The 18,180-nt window shown below is 38.5% G+C and overlaps 2 protein-coding genes across 10 annotated transcripts; one reads left to right on the plus strand and one right to left on the minus strand.

Annotated features, from left to right (window-relative positions):
• Positions 1 to 3,375: 3,375 nt before the first annotated feature.
• On the plus strand, positions 3,376 to 5,708 carry LOC137935479 (APO protein 3, mitochondrial-like). The gene is made up of 3 exons (XM_068780127.1): positions 3,376 to 3,389; positions 3,955 to 4,380; positions 5,312 to 5,708. Exons 1-3 carry the CDS (start codon positions 3,376 to 3,378, stop codon positions 5,706 to 5,708), a joined length of 837 nt encoding a protein of 278 aa, XP_068636228.1.
• A 2,045-nt stretch (positions 5,709 to 7,753) lies between these two features.
• LOC137935157 (uncharacterized) lies at positions 7,754 to 17,575 on the minus strand. 9 transcript variants are annotated; one of them, XM_068779831.1, is made up of 11 exons: positions 17,212 to 17,575; positions 16,425 to 16,873; positions 13,254 to 13,402; positions 13,037 to 13,158; positions 9,880 to 10,066; positions 9,716 to 9,784; positions 9,570 to 9,620; positions 9,322 to 9,386; positions 8,655 to 8,853; positions 8,325 to 8,429; positions 7,754 to 8,076 (listed from the first exon to the last, which is right to left on the minus strand). In XM_068779831.1, the coding sequence occupies exons 3-10, from the start codon at positions 13,312 to 13,314 to the stop codon at positions 8,329 to 8,331; spliced, it is 855 nt and encodes a 284-aa protein (XP_068635932.1). In that variant the 5' UTR covers positions 13,315 to 13,402; positions 16,425 to 16,873; positions 17,212 to 17,575; the 3' UTR covers positions 7,754 to 8,076; positions 8,325 to 8,328. The 9 variants fall into 9 exon arrangements, with proteins under 9 accessions (XP_068635932.1, XP_068635933.1, XP_068635936.1 ...); XM_068779832.1 differs by having other exon boundaries at positions 7,754 to 8,079; XM_068779835.1 differs by having other exon boundaries at positions 7,754 to 8,125; positions 9,734 to 9,784; positions 17,212 to 17,573.
• Between the last annotated feature and the right edge of the window lie 605 nt (positions 17,576 to 18,180).

Consider the following 18,180-nt stretch of genomic DNA (forward strand, 5'->3'; position numbering starts at 1 on the left):
TTTAAACCCAACTCCATTTGGCCCAACCAATACACTTATCAAGTCACCTTCCGTGATAACATTTTAAAAATTTGTCCTTGTTCCTTCAACTTCTTATGATGAGTCATGTAAGACTCTTCCATATTTTCTTTTCAACACTCTCCTTCAAGGTGGAGTTTATAACTTCGGTTGGCAATGAAAAGAATTCTTGGTCTTCAATTTTCTTTTGCTGAAAAAAATTCTTGACGAATACAATTCTTCATAGATGCAAAAACTTCGTCTTTTGTGCTCCCCCTTTCTTGAATATTTTGGTAACATAAAACTTACCACATCATATGGAATAAAATACCTCTTTCTTGTACTTCTTCTTCTTCTTGTCCCCGGAGGTAATGACAGTGATCCCAACTTGAACCAAATAACATAGATGTAATAATAAACCCCTCCATCACAGTCTCTCAACCCAGGCACCGTCTCTCAAAGGTAGAAATGGGTGATATAAAGATAAACCAACCGAAACAACATACAAGAGGTTGGCCCAAAGGGGTATGTGAGAGTCAAATAAAGGACGGTAGGAGAAAAGCTGCCAAACAACCAATGGATAATGGGTAAAGAGGAAGATAGGATGTTGATGTCACCATGTGCTTCAAATTCCGCATCAAAGGAACCAATGCCAACAACAGTCAGCAAATAATGAACCCAAGACAAGTGACCAAGGAGTTCTTCTTCAGAAATAAAGTCTCAATCAAAGAGACACAATAGTAGTAGCCGAAATCGCCCAATGCCCAAATAACATATACCATATGTGCAGTTGTATAACAGTAGATAACCGGTAAATAATGAAAGTCTTTCAAAGTAATAAGGACACGTGAAATAGTCCGCATCGAGTCCAATAGTAAATAAGGAAGTTGCACCAAATAGTATGTTGGAACCGAGTAATAATCCAAGATAATAATCCAACCGGAGATAGAACACCGAGTAAGATATTATACCAATATAGCTGAGTCATAGAAGAAATATGTATAACACTCGGCACCCAAACACGTATAACCGAGGCAAAAAATAAGTGAGATCTTTTCCTGATATTGTTAATCAATAATAGCAACTCAAAAAATCACTCAAAAAATTCAGCTTAAATTCGGATTTTTCAATGCAACAGGATACCAGCATAACCTTTGATACATCCAATGCGAATATATCCTTAAATATAGATCAGATTGACATAAAAAATTATCCTTTTGAAATTAGACTTAAATACCTTTCATCCAAGTATAACTTCTCTTCATAAAATATACTTATTTTGAGATAAATAATCTAATATATTTCATTCTCTGTAACTTGGACGAACTAAGTATTATTTCTGGTTTTGCCAATATAATCATTGACTCTTCCAAGATCAATATCTCCATATAAAAAACTCAGATCTAGAATTGGTTGAATAAGTAAGAAAATAGACTTACAAATATTCCATATAAAGTCTCGTTCTTGATAACATAAAATAGCTTAGAAGTTGAAGTTTTTTGCTGCTGCTTGAACTTCTTTTGCAATTTGACCTTTGTTGCTTCAAATATTGATTTATTTTTGTAGAAAACTTTGATTGCTAGAATTCGTTTTTCTTTGGAAAGTAACTCAAATATCTTTTTGCTAATATATAATATGAAATATGAAAAGTTTAGTATAGAGGTGAAAATGCAAAGCAAATAACATGTATAGGGACTAAAAAGAGAGAACCTAAACTGCTAGAGATAATAAATAAAAAAATGATCACATTATCTATGTGGGTTGATCGAGTCGACTCACAAATCCTGCTCTGATACCATGTTGAATTTATGGACAAAAGAAATACTTCATTGACTTTATGTAATCAAAGTACTTCAACCCCTATTTATAATAGAGAAAAATAGAGTCCAATTACAATTAAACTACCTTTGTCCCAATTACATCCAAACTTTAACACTTAAAGATAAGTCCTAACTTAATTAATTAACTCAACATAAATAGAAAACTAGCATAACTAAAATACCTTTAAACTGAAACTCTTTTGTGAGACCTCCTTCCATAATAATTATGACTCTGTAAGACTTCTTATTGTGAGAGTCATGTAAGACTCTTCCATATCTGTTCTTCAACAGTTCTTGGTTGCTAAACAAGAAAAGATCCCTTGGCTATGTTTGTGAAAAATTATGGTTGATAATGCGATTCAACTCCTTGTAAAACAAACTTACAAAAATGAAGTTTGAAAAGAAAGAATTACAAAATCACCGATTTGAATTGATAGATAGTGGATACACATTGTTCGATTGTAACAAGAAAAGACTTCTTATAACAACATAAAACTTACTCCTTTGGATCAAATGAAAGATGTCTCTGATTCTTCTCCTCAAGTTATTGGTTGAGTGCAGGAGCCTATCAGAGGTGGTCCTGGGTTAATTACTCTGCTTTCCGCACCTAACAGACCGGTCTTTTGGGTTCTATTGGCTAAGCGTTTGACATGGTATCAGAGCTGGACACCATGTTCCGCATTCAAATCCTGAAAGGGACGACCTAGTTTCCAGACTAGTGTGGGCCGCTAGTGTGGGCCCTCGTGGATGTCGACCAAGGGGAATGGTGGGTATCAGAGGTGGTCCTGGGTTAAGTACTCTGCTTTCCGCACCTAACAAACCGGTCTTTTGGGTTGTATTGGCTAGGCGTTTGACAGGGCCTCGCATGACTTCTATTCTTGTTTACACAACAACGATCCCTCTCTCCCTTGTGATTGCTGATGTCCAAGAGCCTAACCAAAAATCCTCCTCCTCCTCTTGAGTTCTGATCCCCTTACAATGTGTTGTTCTCCTGAACTTATTGTGGAGGGATAACATGAGTTAGGGTAATCACTTACATGAGTTACAACATTCAAGGGTCATCAATTACTGGAGTTACAACATTTAAAGGCCATCAGTTATAGAAGCCCGGAGGTTGTTTATCTTGGCTTCTTTCAGATTGGTTTGGATTGATTTGGTTTGGTTCGAGTTGGACATGGTTTGGTTTGGCAAGGGTCAGGATTGACCAAAATGAGTAGGGGTTGGGCTGAGATCAGCTTCTTGTTGGATTCCTTGAGCTTAAGTTGTTCATAACTCGTAGGCTTGTACTTTTGGACTAATCCCCCCTTTGCATAATAGTTACATAAAAGGGGGTTTATACATTCAATTTCGTAAAAAATATACATGTTTGTAGGCTAAGGACATTTTGGATAGCTAGTATATATAATTTCTGGAAATTTGACCAAAAATACCAAAATACCCCCATGCATAAAATGCAGAAAAAGCCCCTTTAAAAATTAAATTACACATGATTCTGGGCTAGTAATATATTTTACTGCACTATATTAACAATTTCTTAATTTTGGTCAAAATTACCAAAATGCTCTTGGAGAGGTGAATTTACGAAAATAACCCCTTCAATGTGCAAATTTTTTGTGTTAATTTTTACCTCCTTCAGAAACTTTATATCGAACTCACTAAAACTCTGACTTGCCTAAGGACTCTACTTACCCAGCAAGTAAAACTCGTTCAGAACCTACTTATTACAAGAGTCTATGAAATGCCAAAAGAATGGTGTAAAACTAATGTGAAATTGGAAACTCCTAAAATGAAAAGAAAAGATTATCTATTCTAGGAAGAAACTTCCAAGAAAAGATACTAAAATAATAAAACATAACTTCTTGAAACTGGGAAACTGCTTAAGATAAAATTAGACTAAATTAGAAAACTCCTAAGTATGGCTGAATCCTCTGGGCATGATAAATGTTAACTTGGATAATCCTACAACAGTATGGTGCTTGCAAGATCATAAAATTACATGTTGAGAAAAGACCACCTAAATTTGGTTAGCCATTTGAAGATGAACTGGTCAAACTTCAACACAATTCTTCTTCTTTTGTTTTTTTATTTTGTAAGGATACATAAGCATGTAGGGTGTTAACATTTGTTTACTGTGCAGAGTGTGTGGAGAAGTTCATGTGGGGCTTGTTCCACATGGTATTCGAACTAGCAATAGTGCTGGAAGTCTATTCAGCAAAGAGCACAGCTGGATAAAAGGAGGCATCAATAATATTCTCCCTGTTGTGGAGTCATTTCATCTCTATGACAGAGTGGGACGAGCTGTTTCACATGAGGAATGTCTTGAAGTTGATCGAATTCCTGCAGTTGTTGAGTTGTGTGTGCAAGCTGGCCTTGACCTTGCTGAGTACAGACGGGTATTGCCTGTTTATAACATTTCTGGAAGGATTATTGACTTTGAAAAGAGGTTTCCACAAGATGCAAAATATGGAGAAAATATCAAATCATATGGCTTTTGGGAAAATATAACAAAAATAAATGGGAACCTTTCTCAGGTGCCACCAAAATCTAATAGTTTACAAGGTTTGCTTCTAATACTCTTTGTATCATTTGATTGCAGAAAAAAAACTGTATATAATGTGCTGTTTTTCTAGAGTTTATTGCCTGCTAGGCACCTAGGCAGAGCTTCAAGGGGTCAAATGGAACACCTAGATGACCTGTTTGTAACATTAGGTGACATTCTAACAGTTAGGGAATAGCCTACCAGGCATCTCTGCCTCTATACCTGTGTTTCTGAATCTCCAGTTTTTGTTATTCATTGCTTGTTTACTCAACTAATCATCCAGATTGTCCGGGCAATTGGGCACATTAGTTACACTGATTGGGATCTATCTTTTTCTTTTTCTTGAGAGTGGGTGAAACTTTTTAATGACTACCAGCTACTCTGTGTCTATCTGTGCATGGACACATATTTTCTCTTTTATATGAATATTTTGATAAATATACTGTATTATGTTATTTTATTTTCTGCCATTATGTTGTTTTAGCTTCATGTAAATAGGTTGTTTATCTGAACTTTAATACTTAGCAGGTATGAAGTTATGAGTATTTTAGAACCACAACTGGATGATTTTTACCTTGCTGCTGGAAATATGTAGAACAATAGGATGAGCATGTCACCTACAAATCTAAGTTACTTGTCTTGACATGATCTTTACACATCCTGCTGCAGCCCCTTAAGAATAATTCATATAAAAAGTGTTCTTCTATTTCAGAGAAATAGGGCAGAATATAAAAGAAGTGTCAAAGTTTTATTATCTATCATGGATACCCTCTTAACACTTTGGATAATTCAGTTAAACTGTTAGAGCTCTTGTACATAGGTTGCTAAAAAAACCATGAACTATACACACACACATACAAAAAAAGTACTAGCTCATGTCTGTTTTTTAAAGAACAGGTTTCTTTTTCAGCTGAATTTGACACCGTCTTGGTGTAACCTATATTTGCTTTTGCAGATCTATGCAAGGGATGCAGGCATGGGATAAAATGCGGTATGGGGCTTTAAGACTTATACAGAATTACCCTGTCCAAACGTGTGGATACTGCCCTGAAGTCCAAGTCGGACCTAAAGGGCATAGAGTAAGGCTATGCCAGGCCTTCAAACACCAGATGAGGGATGGGCAACATGCATGGCAGGAAGCATCAATTGATGATCTTGTCCCTCCGGTTTATGTGTGGCATGTGAAGGACCCTCAGCACAGTGAACCACTTGTACATTCACTAAAAAGATACTATGGAAAATTGCCTGCAGTGGTGGAGCTCTTCTGGCAAGGTGGGGATCAAGTTGGTGAGGGGTATGATGTTGTGGTGCCAGACTTGAAAGAGGAGAAATTGGTTGTGGCTGATGGTTAGAGTGCATACGGAGTTAACTAAGATGATGTGCTATGACTTAGTAACTTATGAAAATTATGGGCTTCCCTGGAGTTTGCCTCAAGATTATCTAGGTTGGGCAGAACTATTGGAGGTGTAATGGTCTGCATACTTTTGGTTTTTGAGGCTTCATTTGGTTGACGAGAAAATGAAGGAAAAGAAAAAAAAGTATTGGAGAAGAATAAGGGTCAAGGAAAAGAGAAGGAAAGATGGGATTTTAACAATCTTTTCCTCAGGTTCTTTCCTGCTGAAGGAATAGCGAAGGCTTGCATAAAATCAAGGAAAGGAGAATAAGGATTGAGGTTTAACACTCTCCATTTGAAGGAATGAAGTTAGCAGTTCCTTTTCTTCTTCCTGTCCTGAAGAATGAAGAATTTCTGGGAGAAAGACATGTTGGCCGTTTGTTAATCTCTCTCTCTCTCCCTCATTTCCTATGTCTAAGTGGAGAGGGATTCTTGGGGACAGTGGGATGGCATGGTAGATAATCAAGAGAAAACATCATATGAGGGTTGATATGCATGCAATTCTAGATATGATTAGTACTGGGGTGTTTTGGATAACTTTGGCTCCCTTTTCAGGAAGTGGCAATAGAAAACGTTCAGCATCTGCACTGTCCTGTTAAGGTGAACTCACTTTGCTTAGTCAGTGATAGTTACTCTATGTTAAAAATATCAATTCAGGCATATTTTTTGTTAGGTAGGCAATGTCACCCCTAGATGCCTCATATGGCCTAACTTTGTATTTAAATGAAAAACTATATATGGTAGGTGAGTTTGACATTTACCTACGCATATGTTGAAGTTAGCATAGCGAATCTTCTCTCCAACAATTTTTTTTATCACTTGTCTTCAACCAACTAAAAAACCGATCCAATCAAGTCCTTTAAGTGTAAAGTAACACAAGTAACACTGGTTATTTGCTACTCCTCCCTCGTCTTGCACATGGAGTGGGTTGGGATAACCCTCTTTCCTTACCTAGGTAGAAAAGGAAGGGAAGGGCTCAACTTTCCCTCTCTTACTAAATAGGAGGGAGGGAAGGATGATTCTTCCTTATTCTTGATTTTTCCTCAGACCCTATTTTAAAAAAATTATTCTAAAATTATTTATTTTAAATATATAAAATGATACTTTTTTATATTTTTATTAAGCACTAGGTACAATATGATCTAATTATTGGATTTTTTTTTTCCTTGAGCTAGTGTGTATGAATGAAAATTGTAAAAGAACTAATCAAAACAAGCAAACATGGAGTCAGTGGTAGCTCTGCAGAAAAAAGTGAGACATCTCACGAAGGAGCGAATTATCTTCAATTCCATTGGCTTCATGAGAGAGAAATGCCCCGCCATCAAATTTGTGGACAAGCACCTGAGAAGTGAAACCCTGTAGATATCAGCTTCAAACCCAGCTCCATTTGGCCCAACCAATGCACTTATCAAGTCACCTTCCGTGATAACATTTTAGAAACCTGTCCTTGTTCCAACTTCATCCGTGCCATATGACCAAGCCAAGTGCTAAATTTGGTAAAATGCCGTAACCTGTAGACAACCACAAGAGTTGGTGGGAAGTGTACAATTGTTGCATAGGATAGGTACTCAAGCAAACTCAGCCTGTGATACAGACAACCGAAGTAGTCAAAGCGATCTCTAATCGCTACCTCTATGTGCCATTCCTTGACATAGTAAATTTCCTTTTGCCTCAACCTTCCTCAGATATAAAGAGCTGTTCTCAGGGATTCCTTCTGCACACAGAAGCCTCAGTTCCAGAAGATGCTTGAGCTGGGAACTCAGCTTCAATAAAGAAATATTCTTACTAATTAGAGAAACTGAAATATACATTTTGTTGGATGACAGAAGGGTTATGAGAAGATGCTTCAAACAATCTTCTCAACCTTCTCTTTCCATTGTGAAAATACTGTAGTTGCTTTTCTTGAGTTTCTCAGAGATTTGTTTCACTCTTGAGATGTAACCTTGTAGATTTTCCATAAACAACGATCCTCATTAATCAAATGCACACACAGAAAAGCACATGTGGAAGGAGATATAAAGACAGAGGGCAATTAAGATACATGCAGCAGAAGTGACAGTGGAAGTTGCTGAGAACTTGCGATGCCTTGCTATATTTCTCAGAACTACAAATCCATCCTCTTTTATTTTTTTTCTTCTGTTCTTTTAACAAAAATTACAAATCCATCTTTTATTTTTTTCTTCTGTTCTTTTAACCAAAACTACAAATCCACCTTCTGTTCTTCTGTTTGACTGCTCCAAATAAAACCTTCTGAAACTCAAATCCGTTGAAGAGACTATGTTTTACTTGCCATCCAGGTCGCAACAAGATGATATGAAGCACCAAAGCTGCTTCATTAAGTTGATAGGAAACAGTGGTTGGGACACAACAAAAGATCTGTAAAACGATTGGAGCTTGAATCTAAAATCAGAAGAAAAGAAGAAGATACCATAGTTTTACATTCATAACCCTTCAAAAGATGTCGTGAAAACATGGACGGGAAAACTTGATTATTAGTTCCTTTTTTTGTTTTAACCACATGTAATTCAAAAACAAAAAATAAAAAACAAAAAACAAAAGAGGTAGAGAGAAATACCACTTCATTCAAGTTGTATTTTATTTTCAACAAAATGTTTTGCATTGGCTGCCACCTCTGCTTCGAGAATTGCCTCAAGCATAATATCTGATCCTCTCATGTCACCTGCGACAATTAGACCACTTTTTATACCACAGTTGCTACTCATGTCAATATGTTACTGATACTAACATTTTAGCAGTTATGAAATTTATCAAATACTTGCAGCATACTTGCAAAAAATTAATAAAATAAAAATTAAAAGTTGTAAGACTCCCTCGTTAGACAACTACCCATGCGTCTAGATAGCTATGTATAAAGTAGCATCAACTCATTCAGGAGGAAAATTACCTTTGCAAGGAAGTAACAGCCCAGCACTTTTAGCAGAGATAGGTAGAACCGACAGGCCACCAGCATCCTCACTAAGCTTCTCTATATTTTCATTGCTACTTGAACAGTTTGTGCCAGGAGAAGTAAGTTTTGCTAATTTTTCATACATTATTGCTTGGTTATGCAAGCTAGCCAAATTTCCAGGGTCTCCACTGTCAGCCTAGCACAGTGTACATAGAAAACCGACATTAGAAGAGTTACGCAAGATAGAATGTTCAAAATGAACAATTATCAGAGACCCGTTTTGATGGAACTTTCTGTGCTAACTTAAGGATTGAATAGTGAGGCAAGAGTTGAATAGCAAATCACAGAGATAGTCCATAACAAGAGATTTTGGAGCACTTTTGCAAACTGAAATTAAGTTTAACGTAAAACATACACATTCTACTAGAACACTACTACATCATTTAGATCATCTAAAATTCATAGCATCTCCAACCTATTCAAGTTTTGACTTTTCAGTCAGTTCATGTGGTTTGCACACACACATGAAGCATGTCCAACGAGGTACTAAACAGGAGGATAAGCTCGAGAAGATTCAATAATGCACCACAAAGGGACAATTTTTCAAGGACAAGAAGAAGGAGAAAAAAAAGAGAGAAAAGGGGAAAAGGAGCAAAAATGAAACCTCAGACGCCATATTCACAGACTGCAGCTCTTTGTTTAGTTCCTTGGCAGCACCCTCTCCTGTACCTCAAGAAAAACCTTTTTATTTTAGATCTTCACAAAATTAAGTTTGCTGAAGAACATCATGAAAGTGGAATTGCAAATGAATTTAGGTTTTTTAATCCATTGAGACAAACTCAGGAAGAGATTTTGTACATCCATTCAGAAAATCAAACTCAGGAAGACTGATACCACTTGGAGAAATCTAACCATTGTCCATTAGCTTCTGCGTCATGGGGCTGGAATTAGTTGCACTGGTATCTGCAAATGAATTTAGGTTTTTTAATCCATTGAGACAAACTCAGGAAGAGATTTTGTACATCCATTCAGAAAATCAAACTCAGGAAGACTGATACCACTTGGAGAAATCTCACCATTGTCCATTAGCTTCTGCGTCATGGGGCTGGAATTAGTTGCACTGGTATCTGCAAATGAATTTAGGTTTTTTAATCCATTGAGACAAACTCAGGAAGAGATTTTGTACATCCATTCAAAAAATCAAACTCAGGAAGACTGATACCACTTGGAGAAATCTCACCAATGTCCATTAGCTTCTGCGTCATGGGGCTGGAATTAGTTGCACTGGTATCTGCACCACCATCCATAAGTCTTCGAGTCATGGGACCAGGATTCATAAAAGAGAGACTTCTCATTTCATATCGAATTGCATCAATTTGTGCTAGTGCATCTTGAAGCTCTTTGTGCACCTTGAAGGAGAAAAGAAAAATGACTTAAGCTTTCTTTTTTGAAAATGTAAGAAAAAATGAATTAATGCTTTCATTAACGGACGGGAAAACTACCTTTTATGACAGACTGTAGCAAGAGATCTAGTCTTTACTCGGGTGAAATATGCTAATTTTTTTTTTTTTTTGAAAAGGTGAATTTTATTCAAGGAAAGAAGCCAAAAAAACAAAACTTACAAAAGGGCTAGGCAAGGGAGCTCCCATTACAACGAGAGATTGAAGGAAGATCCCCCGCTTTGCCAAAGAGCCAGTCAAGGAATTAGCTGATCTAAGATATGCCAAAGTTTTGTCAGAATCTAGACACATCATTAATTTGAAATAAAAATAAGAAAATATGTATCAGTTGCGATTTCTACAAAACATCCTAATGAAGTGGGAGTCAAATATTTGTTTGCTACCATCAAATATTCTACATCAAATTCAAAACAGATACAGAAACATGCTCAAGCAAAATATACTTCAGCAAGAAGGTCAACACTCTATTCCAGTCTTATGGCTTAACTATAGAGAAGTATTAACACAATTAAAAGGAATGTCTTTGTTGAGGAGATTGTTCTAGCTTCCACGGTGTCTATTGCAACAACATGTGCAACTCCAATAGTCATAGATCAAGTTGAGATTCTAGATGCAAGGACTACCAATCATACTATAACCAGGATGCCAGTTTTTTTTTTAAAAATGTACCTCAACCATTAGCCAGTTAATAGAATACCATTTGCAGTTTTTTTTAAAAAAATTTATGAAGGATATTGTTTGCCGTTTAAAATCAAAATTTAAACTTTTTGGGCAACATATGTTCTTGGAGAAGGAAAAAAAAAAGAACAAATATGTTATTTCAAGAGTGATTCTGATTACTATGGAGGGGTTCGAGTGATGACTTCAAGTATCATTTGGTTCGATGGGATGATGTATGTTTGCCAAAGAATATGGGTGGCCTGGGAATTCGAAAATCCAAGAATATGAATCAAGCGTTGCTTCCAAAATGACTATGGAAGTTCAATACCCATTATTCAAATCTCTGGAAGGAAATGGTTCTTACTAAGCTAGGTGGGGACGCTCATTGGTGGATGTCAGGTGGTAATCGAAGAGGTTTATCCTCAATATGGAGAGCATTATACCTCCTGCTTCCAAAATTTTATTCCACAAGTAGATTCTATGTTGGCAACGATAGATCGCTCAAGTTTTGGGAAGATTTGTGGATAGGGCAGGTGCCATTGCAGGTTGCTTTCAAAAGTCTTTTTCTCCTCACATCTCGTAGAGACATATCAGTAGCAGGAGCTTTTGAGGGGGGTGGTATGAACCTTCATCCTAGAAGGGGTCTGTCGGATAACGAGGCCTTGGAGGCTAGTCGTCTGATGGACTTTGTTGCCTCGGTTAAAATTCGCCCTTTGGAGGCAGACATGCTCATTTGGTGGCCAGATAAAAGGGGCACATTCACTGTTTCATTTGCATATGGCTTCTTGAATGGATGGAATTCGTCTTGGAGGGAGAATAAAATTAACTTTTATAGCGTATATGTGTCCCTCCAAAGATAAAGTTCTTCATGTGGAGCACATGTCAAGGCAGGATTCTCTCGGCAAACGTTTTTAGAAGAAGAGGTCATCCCGCAATTGACCCCCTGTGCCCATTCTGCAACTCTGAAGATGAAACCACAAGCCGTATTCTGCGTCAATGCATATTCTCTTGGAAGGTGTGGACCCTCATTCTTAGTAAGTTTGGGTTACAATTCTGCATGGCGGATGTTCTACTCTCGTTCAGTAAGTCGCTCACTGGTACCCCATTGCCTAGCCTTGGTAAAATGATGCTCTCTGCTTGCGTTAGTTTCATCCCGTGGGGGCTTTGGAATGAGCGCAATAGAAGACGATTTGACGCAAAATGTGAATCTGCATATCGGGTAGCGGACCGAGTGGTGGGTCATATATCTACTTGGCTTCTGACTAAGAAAGCCTTCTCTTCTTTTTTGGGCACCCCTATCTGTGAAAACTAGAGAAATTTGGCTATGATGCATTCTGGGACAAAGATCTCGGTTTTGCAAGAATGGACTCCTCCTGCACCTGGTTACCTTAAGTTAAACTTTGACGGCTCGTCTCTTGGTAATCCAAGGATTTCAGGTTTCGGATGAGTTATTTCAGACCATTCCGGCAATCAGCTTTTCTCTTATGTCGGCCCTCTGGGCATATCCGACTCTACGTCTACAGAACTACATGGCCTCCTCTCCGGTTTCCGCTTCTTCAGAGACAATTGCAACGGTCCTCTTCATATCGAAGGAGACTCAAAAGTGGTTATCGGATGGTATAAGAGTGCTTCCCCTCCCCCGTGGCGGCATTGGGATACCTTTCGGGAAATTTTGGAAATTACCTCAATTGTTTCTTGTATTTGGTCTCACATTATAAAATCCGCCAATTTGGCAGTAGATGTGCTTACTAAGCAAGGAGCTAACCTACAATCGTTGGTTGTAAGGGACTTGCTCCCCCAAATTTTGTAATTTTCTCTTGTTTTATTAATACATCTTTTTCAAATAAAGAGTGATTCTGATTACTTGGAATTTTTAAATGGTAAAAAATTTTATATGTCACTTAGGATACATTACAAAGAGGATAATCACAGGTTTAGATTTGATTATTAACTTCATAAACAAGTCGGAAGGGCCTTGGAGACACGGGCACTTTTATAATGAAATCTTGGTTAAGTTCAGAACTTCAGCTAATGTGGCAGCCCACACATGGTGCAGCTAATTCCATATCAGATGTCTTAGCAGAAGAAAAGGTTCATGGCAAAGATGTAGTTGTTGGATCTTTCACTCCCTGTAGGTTGAGGTTTGGCTCTCCCTTTCATTGTAAAATGGATTATTGTTATTATAGTTCATGCATAAAAATCCATCAAATAAACAAAAAAAGTTTGAAAGAGACAAAGCAATGAAAGAAAAAATAACACCTCTTGAGCTTGGGACTGCTGTAAAATGTTGTCAAACTGTCCGCGAGCTATCTGAACATAACCAATTGATTTTCCAGCTAATCTCCCAGCCATTCTGGCAATTTTAGGTAGATCCTTAGGGCCTAATAATTGAAAAAAATAGATTAGATGATGCTCAAATCCCCATGCGCGGAACAGAACAGTTTGAAGCAAAATAAAAAAGAAAATAGGACTCTACCGATTAAAGCAGCAGTTGCCCCCAGCAAGAGGAAAAGCTCTCCATATGACATACCCAACATTTTCAGTCAAAAGACAGCAAAATCTCGAATAACCTTTTATTGCCTTGATGCAAAGAAGTTTGGCTATTTCTATGCTTAAATAATGAATCTGCAACTTCAAAGATCTATGATTATTTTATATACTAAGAGGTGTTTGGATCCTACTATAGCTACAGAATATAAGATTATATTTCGCCAAGAGCAGATTGTAGTATTGCACTGCATTACAATGTTATCATAAAACTATATAAACATAAGCAACAAACTCAGATTTTACTACCAAGTATAAATCTAATATTCAGTTATAAATTATGACCAAATCAAGACTATTTCAAGTAATTTCTCACAACTTGGTAGATTCAAGTAAAAGAAAGTTCAACTGAGCCAAGTCTGAGTTGAGTTGACTCACATTACGTATTTGACCAAACAGAATCAAGGCAATAAGAGAGTATCAAGTAATTGGTTAATTTGACATTAAAATGGAATGTTTCCCCTAAATATGTTTTCATCTTTCTAAGAAGCCACTTATTAACATTTTTTTTATGAAAGGTGATTTTATTAAGAGAGAGAGAGCCAAAGGAAACAAAAAAGGGGGACCTATCCCCTAACAACAAGAGATTGCAAGGAGGATCCCTGCTTGGCCAAAACATCGGCCACGGAATTAGCTGACCTCAGGATGTGAGACCAAAAACAATCAAAGAGGCTGACAATTTCCATAATTAAAAAAAAAATGTCCCAATGACGCCACTGAGGTGCTGAGGATTGCTCACATCAACCAATCACTACCTTAAAATCTCCCGCGATGTGAATGGGGCCAACACAGTGACCACGAAAGACTCAGAGTCCATTAAGGAGGCCGTGGAGTCTGCAATACCGAGAGGGCCAGCGAAGGAGACGATCTGGTTTCCCAAAGAGCCACAAACAACTCCGCTGAATCCCGCTTTCCTAGGGTTGTCGAGAGAGGAACCATCAAAGTTTAACTTATGGACACCAGCCGACGGCGGGGCCCACTCAAAAACAGCTAGGGTCTTTGAAGACGTATGGAGTTGGGCAAGGCAACTCCAATTGTCTCTGAAGGAAAATCCAGAGAAGGGGGAGAAGGATGTCTTAGTGTGGAGCCAGGTTGCAATATTCCCCGAAATAATTTCAGTGACTCTCTCTTGGGATTCAAACTTGGCGTTGAACCGCCTTTGATTGCGCTCTAACCAGAGACCTCAAGGAATGAAAGCCAAGCACGTCGAGATCATCATTCTCCCAAGACCGGGGACAAAAGTCCCAATAAGCATCCAACAGGTTGTGGGAAGATCCGTAGGAAAGTAGAACTAGAGCCCAATACGGCTGAGAATCGACGTCCAAATACCCCAAGAGAAAAGGACATAAGAGGAGCAGGTGGCGGACTATTTCCTCTGCAACTCGGGAAAAAGGACAAATTGTGTCCACCCCGAGTTGGCCACGTTTCCTGAGATTGACAGCCGAAAGAATTTTGTTGAGGTAGGTGCTCTACATGAAGAACTTCACTTTTGGGGGGGCGCTGAGACGCCAAGTGAAATCCACCGCATGCCCGGAGCTGTGAGTGAGCCATCCTCGGATTGCGAGGTATGCTGAAGATACCCAAAAATCATTTATTGTTACATTGTCCTTATGCTTGGAAGATTTGAATTCATATTCTTGATAAGATTGGAATTCAGTTTTGCATCCCAATGAGATAAGATTGGAATTCAGTTTTGCATCCCAATGACTCTCATTGGGATGTGAAAAATGACTCGACTTCAAGATTCAAAAGTTGGGAAAGCTTATTATATCGGCTTGCAGAGCTCATATCCGTGGGGTATTTGGAATGAGAGAAATAACAGAAGGTTCAATGGCAAATTCAGACCTGAAAATGAGACTGTGTCAATGATTATAGGGCATATCTCCTCTTGACTTCACACCCAATCTGAATTTAGTACCATGAGAGATATTTCCCTTCGCATAATTGGAATATCATTGCTCATATGATGGTTTCATCTCGTCCTCCCATTATGGTTGGCTGGAATCCCCCTCCTATTGGTTATTTAAAGCTGAACTTTGACGGTAGTTCTTTTGGTAATCCTGGTCAAGCAGGAATTGGAGGAATTATTCGAGATACAATGAGTATTCAGCTTCTAACATTGTCAGGTCCACTAGGAATTTCAGATTCTACCAATGCTGAAATGTCTGCTCTTCTTCCAGGTGTTGTGACTTTTCGGGACAAATTTAATACTCCACTCATTGAGATTCAAAGGTGGTTATTGACTGGTGTTCAAAAGTTAAAGACCCTCTTTGGCACCATTGGAGAATTTTTCATCAAATAATGAAGATTACTTCCTCTCTTGATTGTTTTTAGTCTCATGTACCTAGATCAGTAAATGATGTTGCTGATTCTTTAGCTAAACACAAAACAAGGAGTTTCTCTACAATCTCTTGTTGTTAGAAAATCTCTCTTTTAGTTTGTATTTTTTTTCATCTTTTAATGAAACATCTTATTCAAAAAAAAAATTATCACCTAGACAAAATTAGTAAAGGTTACAGTCAAGTATAGCTAACTCAAGTTAAAAAAAAGTATAGCTAACTCATAAGTTTTCATCATAGGGTATATTCTTCGTAATCACATCAATACATACTAAAGTTTGAGGCTTCTTCCTTCGATTGCATCCAGCTCTTGTATTTCCTGACCAATGCAGCGGACTCAAAAATCCATTTATAGCAGTAAATGTCTTAAAATTTTGGCTCAAAGTATAACTTTCATACTACAATCAAACACGTGATACCCCAAGGCACAAATGTTCAACTAAAATTACTCTCAGAGACTCCATTTAGTTGACCTCCTTATTGACATCAAAAGTTGGTTGTTCACACTTGTGTACACGAGTTCATTCAGAGCCTCCTTCAAGCAGTTCAAATTCATTTTCAATGCAATCCTGTAGTTCATAATTAAATTTGACAGACTCGGCATTGATGCTCAGATATTATTATTAATTAAAATTACATTACAAGGCGAAACAGGGAGAAAGACATTCCATCCAAACCAGTACTTCAAAATGATTAGAGGAGATAAATGACAGCATGTAGAGAAATAGAACCGTACAAAAATGGCTCTGCTAGACAAGAACCTAGAAAAATTATCCTCTTATGTGAAAGCCAATCTGCTATCATTAGCATGTATCGGATTAACAACCCCTCGGGACCAGGCGGATAATCAGCACAGATTAAAATGCAGCTCCACTATAAAAAAACAGAAAACAGCACAGCAATGATCTTAAAAAATCCATCCAAAGGTTACTTGGAAGCTTACCTTGAAGAATCCACAGAAGGCAACGAATTGGCAGAATACCTTTCGAGATTTTGTTATAGAAACCTAAGGAAGAAAAGAACGGCTTTGAACTTCGAGATAAAGGAAGAAGAAGAAGAAGAGGGAGTTTTTCTTGTCCAGAGAAGGTGAAGAACAGTAGCGAGGACGGAAATGGCTGGCTTCCGTTCTTCCGTTGTGTTAAGAGGGCGAGCGTGGAGAAAATCTCCCGCTCAAATTCGTGTTTTCTGGTTCAATGATGTCCTTAGCCTACTGAAAAGGAAAAAACAATCAAATACCAGTATTTCCAAACGAGAACAGAAGAAGAAAACCTGGTAAGTCAAAAATTCAAAAGAATAATATCCCTACAGAGAAAGATGGTTACTTGCACATAGAAAGCTCAGTAATCCAGTTGCCTATATTCATTTCTTTTCGACGGAAACCATTCGATTGAAATTATGAACTAATTTTCAGTTCATGATCTTCAATCATCACTGGCACTCTGTGACTAGTAAAGATTGAACACAAGAAAACAGATTTGCGGCAAAAAGAAAAGAGGATTAACAGACATGTAACTCAACGACAGAAAAAGGATTCAGGAGGGGCAATACCTTGCAAGAGTGAATGTCCCAAATCGAAGGTCGTCGGTGCTGGGGACGGCGAGAGGAAGAGAGTTGAGCGCCGGGGAGAGGTCGCAGAGGGTGCGATTGAAATCGCCGAATGTCGCGAGCGAGAGAGGAGCCGGAGAGGTTGCAGAGTGGGGAGAGAAGTCGCCGAAGGTCGTTTGTGCTGGGGACGGCGAGAGTAAGAGAGTCTAGCGCGCCGGGGAGAGGTCGCAGTGGGGGCGATTGAAATTGCCGAAAGATCCCTACAGCCCGAACCCGATGAAATTGACGGAGGAAAAATGAATTCAGAGGGGTGAATTCAGAGTCAGGACATTATGGGGGGTTAGGGCACATGACTCAGATCTTCATGCGCATTATACAGTTTATGTCCTGATGTCGTAAGGGGCGCCGAAATTCATGTCATGTACATAAATATACATGAATCAAGAGTTCATGTCTCAAAAGTAACGGGCGAAAAGTGTTTTCCACCCGATTTTGAGAATCATCCACTTGATTCTCTCGCGCGGGCTCTCTGGCTCGACCGTCTCGCTCTTTTTTTTTTTCATTTTGCTCATTTCATTCCCGCACAGACACTCTCGTTCCCGCAGCCCTCTGTCGTCTCCGTGAAGCCCGAGCTCTCTGCTTGCTCTCTCGTCTCCGCCGTCCCTCTCCGATCTCCCTCTCTACTGCTTCCATCTCTCACTGCAAACGTTCTTCCGGTGTCCTTCTCTTTCTCGGACTCGCTCTCCCTCTGAACCTCCCGCTCGCTTCTCCTTCTCTCTTATCTCTCTGTCTCTTCTCCCTCTCTTCTCCTTTTCGGCATCTCACTCCCTTCTCCCTCACGCTATCATTTTCCCTCCCCAAAAGACCTTCCAATTTCTTGCGATTTCCCCTGTTTCAGTTTCGTTTTTTTTCGATTTTGACATTTGGACTTCTCGCCCTCCCTCTCTTCTCCCTCTCTGCGTACCGTCGGAG

The sequence above is a fragment of the Aristolochia californica genome, unplaced genomic scaffold (genome assembly GCF_029961685.1).
Source record: "Aristolochia californica isolate CCGP_79_NKW_82.1479 unplaced genomic scaffold, dmAriCali1.0.hap1 SCAF_6, whole genome shotgun sequence".
NCBI lineage: Eukaryota > Viridiplantae > Streptophyta > Magnoliopsida > Piperales > Aristolochiaceae > Aristolochia > Aristolochia californica.